At 27.9% G+C, this 10,309-nt stretch overlaps 1 protein-coding gene across 1 annotated transcript; it reads right to left on the reverse strand.

Moving 5' to 3' along the window:
• Window positions 1–4,979: 4,979 nt before the first annotated feature.
• LOC100568594 lies at window positions 4,980–9,706 on the reverse strand. Its single transcript, XM_029490797.1, has 2 exons — window positions 8,923–9,706; window positions 4,980–5,537 (listed from the first exon to the last, which is right to left on the reverse strand). Exon 1 carries the CDS (start codon window positions 9,528–9,530, stop codon window positions 8,958–8,960), a length of 573 nt encoding a protein of 190 aa, XP_029346657.1. The 5' UTR covers window positions 9,531–9,706; the 3' UTR covers window positions 4,980–5,537; window positions 8,923–8,957.
• Between the last annotated feature and the right edge of the window lie 603 nt (window positions 9,707–10,309).

Here is a 10,309-nt window from a genome sequence, read left to right on the forward strand (position 1 = left end):
CATTATATACCGTCGATATAGATCGCACAGGTAGCGGTATAGCTTATACATAACATGGTTTAAAATATGTCTCTAAATTAAATATATACTAAAGGCTGCAATATATTACACGCACATAATATTCTGATATATTATTTATAATACCTACACAACAAACATAATATTGAGGAATTCAATTTTCGAAATCGTATACGATTTGAATAACGCGTGTCTTTGTAACATACATAAACATCGTAAGTTTGCAGTGTGTGTAATATAATATACGTCTTAAACGGTCTATTCAAAAAATATTATATGTGCACGCGGCGCCCACACTGATATTGTGCGGTCGTATAACTTTTTGATTTAACCTTGACGATGTTAAACAGATTGGACAATAACTTAATAAAACAAACTCTGCACAGTGTATATCTTCAGATACCCATAGATCCATACAGTAGGCAGGTATATATCTTGATCATAAAGTATATAATTTGTTTACTGTAGAGTTTTGCAGACAGATATTATAAAGATTTGCTTAAGAATTATGTCTTTCAGGCAGACTAGTATAAATATAACGTAAAGGTAGTTATAGCGATTATTCTAAATAGGTAGTAAATATTCTTAATCGCTAAATAGCTACCTACTATTATTTATTTCAAAATCATGTTATAAAAACGAATTTACATTATAGATATACAATTCAAGATCAAACATAATTCAGCATTTGGACATAATAATATATTAATATATATATTTTTTATATTATATCACTACCTATTTAATATAATGGGGTCGTTAGGGCGTTTATCTTTTGGTATACCTACCATTCAGTAAATATAAAATTTTTACATTCGTGTTCATTATGTTATATGTATACACTAAAACTGTATAACAAATCCGACTTCGCTCAAGGAAAATTGAAAAAATTTACAAAATACGGCACTATACCTAGGTTCTTTAGATTTCAGTGTTGATCAGCAGTTCACGGACTGCAAATCTCGCTCTGTTATTCTAATTCGACTGAAATGGGGTAATTAGGTTATCAGCTATATGTAAATTGGATAATATAGCACCCGTTACATATTTCTAAAGGGGCTCAAAATACACTACAATTTTCCTGGTATCTAGTCTCTGAAATTTTCGTCAATATCGGTCGAGTTGTTTTTGAGTCTATAATCTAAAATTATACGGACAACCTTTTCTTTAAAATGTTTTTTCCATAACCAATTGCAACTTTATGTATAAGCTTAACATTTTTTTTTGGTTTTTGCATGGGCTAAAACGAAATTATATGTATAAAACACAAGGCTGGGCATTAACGAGTTAAAAAGTTAAAGTTAAGTTAATAAGTTAATTTTATATTAACTTTTTAACTTAACTAGTTAATTTTGGCTTTTCATTAACTTAACTGTTAACTTACTAAATTTCTTTTTTAATTAACGTGAAATTAACGAGTTCATTTTTCATTTCAAGAAGTAAGTTAAGTTAATTTATTTTGTTTTTAATTTTATCATATTTCACTACTTCAGTACCTATATTTCGTTTTCATGTCAAAAAATATTTACCGTGAATTGTTTAAAGTAAAAAATGTATATAATTCGAATTTAACTAATATGGAAACACTGTATAAAATATAAACACTATAGTCTATAATTTAGTTTTGGGTTGGAAAAAATTAAGTATGTTAGCGTTGTATAAACAAATTAACTTTTTTTTAACTTAATAAAAAGTTTACAAAAATTGTGTATTAACTTTTAACTTAACTGAGTTAACCTATAGTTAAATTAACTTTTAACTTTTAACTTTTTGTTATTGGTGCATATTAACTTAACTTAACTGAGTTAAAAAAAATCATTAACTTGCCCAGCCTTGATAAAACATATAGTAGGTATATTATATGAATACGTAATAGAAAAATGCAAGACGAATGACGACATTGTTTTTTACGCTTATTATCCACATCTTCCTCATCTAATATAGGTACAATACATAATATAATATTAATATATTATATGTGCACATATTATTCTATTGGCCGTATGTATCTATACGTGATATCTGTGGTGGTGCGGTGCGCACCTATATAGACAATACAATTAACCATATACAATATTATATTATGGTATTTATGATTGCTGATGGATATATACATTGATTAAATATCTTTAATTGTATTAATTATATTTAATGAATAGTATATAGGAGGTCTGAAGGCGAGCGCCGTATTGCCGACGAAAATAAGTGCTTTTCGATGCCGATCACCTCGGCGGTGTCCATAATAATAATAATAATAATAACAACAATACGACAACGGATTACGATACGCGAATCGTACCTTTTTTTGGACTGCCGTTTTTTGTATCATACATAGGTAATTATAATGCTGCAATGTGCGGCGCGATATCATTGTATACAGGTACGCTATAGCACGCATGATATTATATTATAATGTATAATTTTATATTATAACATACGCGTCCGAATCGATTATACGCCGTCAGCAGCTCCGAAAATAAAACGAAGTCCGACGAGGGCCCCGCACATATATAGTACGTATAATATCGCGTGTGTATGTGCGTGCGTGTGCAATAGATCTTTGCGGCGTGTCAAGATTTATTGGTCGGTGCCTGTAAAACGGTCCTACCGAACACAATATTGTCGCTCTCCACATGACGTCAGTCGGGTTTTTTAATAATGGAATCGTACGACGAGGTTAAAAAAATAAATTCGGTACAAGAACAATGAACTGACGAATTTTTTCTTATATCCCAATACACACACACACACACACACACACACACACAATGTACCTCAGCTGCAGTACACACGGTCCGGAGTGGCACCGCCCCCGCAGCTATATGTGGATAGCTTCGCGCATCATTTTTCACGTGTCAGATCCTATCAAGGTATTAAAACGTTATTATTGTACGTGGTCAAATATTAATAACGTCGGCGCGCGCGGTGTGCATTCCGACGGACAGCATTCTCGTGCGCCGGACAGCTATACGGCGGAGTCGTGTCAATACATGACTGATAGGGTAAAAACGAAAAACAATCCGTGATCTACATACCATAATAATATCATACACATACCTCCTACAATAATAATAAAATAAGTCCAAATCATTCAAACACTGGACACGCGCTCGTTTCTATATCATATTTAATAATATTATAGCATATGATATCATGATACGTTATAATACCTATCTGTATACGACCTGTCTCTCTATAATATTACACCGCGATCTCTGGTTCATGAAACATTGAAACGACCAAGGCTTCAGTAGCTGTCTATAACCGACCCGGTGGTATATACTATTCAGTGTTTGGCAAGTTCCTTATAAAAAGGAATTCGTTCCGTTCCTCGTTATTTTTATAAAAAAAGGAATTCGTTCCTTTTTTAGTTCAAAATAAAATAAAAATTCTTATTTAATCATTGATGTTTTTTTTTTCGTATTATGCATACTTCTTTAATTTTTATTTATAATATATAACTACAAGTATAGATACATATTTTATATGTTTATATGCAATATATTATTATATATTTTGAGATTTTCTTCAAAATTAAATTTTTGTCGATACTCGATAACAATCACTAATTAGGAATATACATTATACACATTAAAAAAATATTTCTTAATTTCAATTTTTACGTACTTATCTGTTTAAATTATTGGAACTAGAAAGGAACGAACAATTTTGTTATTTTTCCTTAAAAAAAAGAACTAGTTCATTTTCTCGTTCTTTTTTTATAAAAAGAATTTCGTTCATTGTGCCGTTCTTTAAAAAGGAATTTGTTCCAGGAATCCATTCCTTTTGGAACTCGTTCCTTCCAAACACTGATATTATTATAATATTATTATGGTATAATGGTATAATATGTATATATTATATTATACAAAGCACAAACGAACAAATAGGCATCGTATATACCTACTAAGGTATCCGAAAAATCAAAATAGGTTTTATCGTTCTTGATTTTCGTTTCAAACTATATTACTGTATATATTTTTTTATTTTTTCTATTGTACAGAGAAATTATATATTTTAAATAAATAATTAAACTTTACAATGAAAAAAAAAATTTTAATCTACCACCTAAGCACACGCGCTTGTGATGGTGCTAGTAAAAAGTTATAATAACATATTAACATATTATGAAATATATGAAATTATAAAATATGGAAAACAGACAATAATCTAAAGATAAAATTAGAATTTTAATAACTAATAATATGAAAAATTGACACAGTATAAATATAATTCTTTATTCAAGAATTTTTTTTTATTCCTGTAGTTATACGATTCCCTTCCTTATAAAATATTTCTTTTTTATATGAATTGGCATTAAGTTGTAGTTTTTTGGACCTAGATAGTCTATGCTTTTTTGAACAAACGCTTTTCTAGAATACTTCATTCTGACATCAAATGCCCTATTTTCTCTTTTAGCTTTACATTTTTTATATCCAGATATGATTCAAAGTTTTTAATCATACATACAATAATAATTATCTTCTTATATACAGACTCATACGATAACACATCTAAGAACTAAGTTTTCTTTAGTTGAAACAATTAAAGTATTTTCACTTAAACATATCCATCCTAACAACTTTTTTTCTATAAATTATATCAGAAATTGCAAGAGATAAATACTACATGTCTACGTATTACTAATTAGAGTATTATTCATGCAAAGATCAAAATCTCCTACCTAAGTTTACAAAACGTATTCGAATCGAATGAAACAAAAACCATCTTTGTCCGTATAATATAATTGAGTAAGTACCTACGTACCTAAATTACTATAACTACCTACTAAAAATATGTATAGTTTTTCAAAATAAAAACTAGTGATATAATGTCTTCTATTCCTACATATTTACAGTACGCAGTGTCCAACAATCTATATGATATACAACTGTATATAATATTATACGTGAAATTCACAACTAACTGAAATTTAATTGATATATATATAAGTAAATATATACTACACAGGTCTACACTGTATATTTAACACAATTTTAAAACAATCGTTCAGGTCTCCATATTGAATCCTGGTTAATATTATCGTCTGTCCGTATAATTCATAAAATTTTTATTCCGGCATAGATCCTGATCGCGAGTCTGTTACTATAATAGCTATACCTATTCACAACGGATACATTAGAATGCCGATTTATCATGTCCTGTACGAACGGGTCGAACAAGTGGTTTCATTAACTATGACAAATGCTATTTGTTTCACTTGGATAATTATATTGCCTGCGTGGAACCATAACATACAAATCGATCGCATATATAATGGTTATAGGCACACTACAGCTGTGTCACTGTCTCGATGGTGTTTGACAGTTTGGCTGGTTTGTTGGTTGGATGTTGGTGACATATTATACCGCATTGACCGGATTTTCGTATAGTGATCACTCAAGTGGGATGTAGGTCCCTCGGAGCCGATTACATCGTTTTTAGTAATTTAACCGTACCGAATTGTTCGTTAGAGGTGTCATCTTGTCGTCTATTCGCCGCGGTAAAAACTCACCACACTAAAAACATGCATTACAATATATATAGATAGGTACCATATATCCAACCACCTGTGTAACGTGGTTTTCTATGTGTGTATGTGTTCATATTATATATCAATAAGTAATATATGTGATTATTTATTTATCATACCAGGTGATTATTTTAACAGCGAACACTCAATAGTTTTTACCTAGTTTGATAGGTAATATACCTATACCTATATTGTTTATTGTATTGTATGACATACAGTGTAAGTAAATAGGTATGTACTCCGGTACAGTAGTACCTACTCATTAAACAAATGGACGACATTTTTTTTTTAATAATTTATTATTTTTATAATTACTTGACTAAGGCAAAAGGCGACAAAATGTTAAAAAAATCACTCTGACTAAATTACAATAATAAATTTTAATAACAGTACCTTTGGCTGGGTGTTATCAATGGATAACTTCCCAACCTTAATATTCGCCGTCAATTTTATATTCTCTTCTTTTTTATCAAATCTAATTATTGTACAAAAACTGTATAGATTGTAGATGTATTTTAAATAAAAAAAAAATAAAAAAAATAACAGTACCTACGTGATATAAAAACCAAATTGTATTGACTATATTGAGTATGATATATGTTTTTCTACGTGAAGAACCCAATAACGAGGGAGTTTAAAAATTAAAACAAAATGTGAATATTTAAGTAAAAGCACGTGCTTTACCTTATTTAATCATTCAAATCTTTCACGCACTTATACTGTTGAGACTGTCAGAGTATATATTATAATAAACAAATATGTAGGTATAAGAAAGACGTAAATTCGTTTTATTATCGATTGTTTTCTTTTAATTATGATCAGATGATTAAATGTATTATTAAAAATACCAATGAACAATAAAGAATGAATAATACTTTCCCCTGAAATTTGTAAGCAATAAGTAAAAAAAAAAAATATTGTAATAAAATTGTTATAGGTACCTATTATGTTTTAAAACATATGTACATAGTTTGCATTTAGGTAATGCACTATTTGAAGTTTGAACTCGTATAAACAATAAACATTGTACATTTTCACTGATATTATGGGGACGTACTTCTTGGATGAACATTTTTATTTTCGTATGATTTTAAAGACGAAATATTAACATTGTTAGTTTGTATAGCATAGGTATTATATTTATAGTTTATCTGATACTATACAGTGATTCGCTAATAATAATTATCTCATAGTTATGTAAAAATAAATAAATACTATATAGATAAACTGATAATTAATATAAAGTGTTATTTGAATGAATAAAATGTCATTATGTTTAGACGTTTAGTAAGTACTTAAGTTTGTTAGTTCAATGTTTCAATAAAATTAAACTGAGTATGTAGTTAAAAGTAATCCATAATAATGACATTTGGAATTAGATTAATTAAGCACTAAATACCACGGATTTATGAAATTTTAATTAATGTTTTTATGAAGAATAATAATTGGCTCAAAATCATAACCAGTTTCCATCGAATCAGTATACGTATATAATAAATTATTTTCATTTATATTTATACTTCATCTAGGTATTATGAGTTTTAAGAAATTAATTAGTGAAAACTTTGGAAATTTGAGTTGGAAAATATTACTTATATTATAAACCGTAAATATGTACCACTGTACCTATATATACTTTCCACTTTCTAGTAGGTATACATTTTATTAAACTCGTTATTTTAGATCCTGAGCAAAGTGATGATGTATTGATTTTACAATGATGTGTCTTTTTTGTCTGAAGATTCTAGTTCAATACTATAGTAAATAGATAAAAATTACTAGTGTACTTACTTTTCTTAATAATTGAAAAAATCAAATATTGTGTCTATCTTTTATAATGTTTTTTTTTTATATAGGTATACATATATATATATATATTGATAAAAATTGTTTTACCGGTCAATAAGCTTGAAAAATGAATACCAGGACTAAGTTATTATAAGGTGTTATTAAAGCGATTCGAAAATATTAAAGATACATCTAGCCATATAGGAACGATATTTCTTATACGCATTTGAAGTTCAAATTTGGACGATATTATATATTTCCAAGGCCGTAGGTACTAAGATTGTACTCAGAACTCAACAACGTCATCAGCAAAGCTTGCTCGTCCGCCGTTTCGCCGAGTGTAAGCGCGTATTTATTTTCTCTGTTGCAGAAATGCAGAGTTAATTTTATTGGTAGGAACTAGAAATAGAACTAACGTCTGCCTGGCATCTTTTATTTAGTTGAGGTAACATATAATTGGCCTATTTTCTATAACAAGCCTTGAGTGTTATAGAAACTGCTAAATCCATTTGTTTCATTAACAAGATACTAGCTCGTTTTGCGTTCAAATTGTTTGTGCAAAACATTATATCGTTTACAAATAAGGTTTTATTTACTCCAAGCTACCTTAAACAATGTGTTGGATATATTAGAATTTGAAAATATGGTCCTAAAGTATAGGTACTTACTTCAAAATTTAAAAATCAGAATTTTAATAAGTGTATATGATATAAATTAATCTATATCCACTCTGGGAAATCTTGCAATTCAACTATTAAAATATATAGATGCGTGGATCTTCAAGTATTTTAATCTAAATCTGATTAAATTCACTAAACGGGAACCATATTTAATGCTTACTTCCTATTAATTTTTAAATTATTCAAAATTATATCAATAATGAATAATCAACGAATCAACAGTTTATAATAATAGCTTTACTAGGTACATATTATGTTTTTTTTTTTCAATGGACAATGATGTAGTGAAAATGTTGAGATTTTTCATTGGTTTTTCTTCATATTAATTTATTGAGTTAAAGCATCAAAATATATTTTGGTCATTAGCCTGCACCCGTATATCATTATATTATAATTTTAACTTTGGTTAGGTTAGATATTTTCTCATAACTTATAAAATTATGACCTTTATTCAATAAAATCGGGTATATCTTAATAATATTAAATAATTACAGTATTTACTATTTAGTAATTTGTTGACAATTAAAAACAACTTAACAATATAGACTATAAGAGTTTTATAATAATATATTATATCATGCCTCATTGACTATTGTACCCTTTTTATAATTATAGGCAAGTATACTTGCCTGTTGTATGTTATACTATTATTATTTCAAATAAATGGAAAATATATAATATTATGTAATAACATTTGATATTTGGTATAAAAAAATGAAATGACTATTTATTAATATATCAGTTATATTAGTACCTACCTATAAATCAGTTCTTATGACCTATAACCACATAATATTTTGTAAAATTGCTTTGCCGTTTTATAGAAGTGAATAAAATGATATGATAATACATAATTAATACACTTTCATAGTCTGTATGTTTATTACTTCAAGTAATGTTTACCTTTTGGTTGGATATTTCCTGTTACATTGAAATCCTTACGAACTACTACAGAACCGTGATGTCTTTTTCGATTTAATTGTTGATTCAATTGGTGTGTTAGGTTTATTTTTATTCTTTTCGTCAAAATATAACATGACCTTTTGATTAATATCTTTTATTCTGTTTCTAAACTTTTTATGCGTACATTCATTATATTGTGTATTATTATCAAATTGCTTGTTTGATATATTGCAACATAAATCGTTTGTGTTATTTTTTTCATGATTTTGTTTATTATTTCTCCGACAGCATTGACTGATGTCATTGACATCAGAAGACATTTTTTCTCTCCCTAAGTCTTTACATTTTGCACGTTTTTCAGAACACGTCACGTGCAATTGTGGCATTTTCTCGCATTTTCTACTATCGTCATCTTTGCAATGATTGGATAGTGTTTCTATTATTTCAGGAATCGATTGTTTTCCACAAACACAATTGCATGAATAGTTACATTCTGATGATTGAACGTCATTATTAACTTTGCATAAAATGTCTTCGATTTCCTTTAAAAGATTGCAAACTTTATTTAGTCTAACTTTTATTTCTTTTGATACTTGTTCAGTGTTCATCGTTCTGAGTCTAAAAAATGTAATTAAAAATTATTGGTAAAACAGTTACAAGAAAATTAATTTAAACCGTATTAGTAATATTATTTTGTATTTCGTTTAGTAAACCTAAACTAAGTGTGTACATTTAATAAAAAAATTACATGAATTGCTTGTGTTGTAATAAAGTAAATAAAAAAAAAAATTATAATTAATTTTGTTTTGTTTGTTGTGCGAAGTTGATATATTAGGTTATATTATGTCTAGCCACTTATTATAATTTCAGGTGTCAAGTATCTTAATAGTGATATTTTAGTCGAAGCAGTTAGGTTTAGAAATCGTATTTATAATTATTGTATAGGTGTGTCACTGTACCTATATGACCAAAACAATAATTTAATGCAACATTAATCGTGATTTTTATACATAATATTATGGTATTATAGAATATCGTACAATTTTATAAAGAAGAATAGGTAATAATGTAATATTAGACATTAGTGTATATTATCATACCTCTACAATTATTTTGATTATTAGTTTTCGCTATTGGCAACTAATAAATAATAATATATGCGCGTATGGCGTATACACAATATAATAATATATTACACGAGTGCAATACGGTTTGACTTGCATCAGGTTGCGTGACGTATATAAAAACGACCACTCAAAAATCATAAGAAAACGTACATTATTTTATATTACATTATTAATGCAGTGAAGAACTAAATTATAATAATAATATTCTTATTGATCATGGAAATCGTAAATTTCTAACAAACGATTGCGATATAATATAT

The sequence above is a fragment of the Acyrthosiphon pisum genome, chromosome A2 (assembly GCF_005508785.2).
Source record: "Acyrthosiphon pisum isolate AL4f chromosome A2, pea_aphid_22Mar2018_4r6ur, whole genome shotgun sequence".
Classification (NCBI taxonomy): Eukaryota; Metazoa; Arthropoda; class Insecta; order Hemiptera; family Aphididae; genus Acyrthosiphon; species Acyrthosiphon pisum.

Coding starts and splice junctions, on each gene's coding strand:
- LOC100568594 (XM_029490797.1), bottom strand. CDS start 9,530: ATGAACACTGAACAAGTATCAAAAGAAATAAAAGTTAGACTAAATAAA.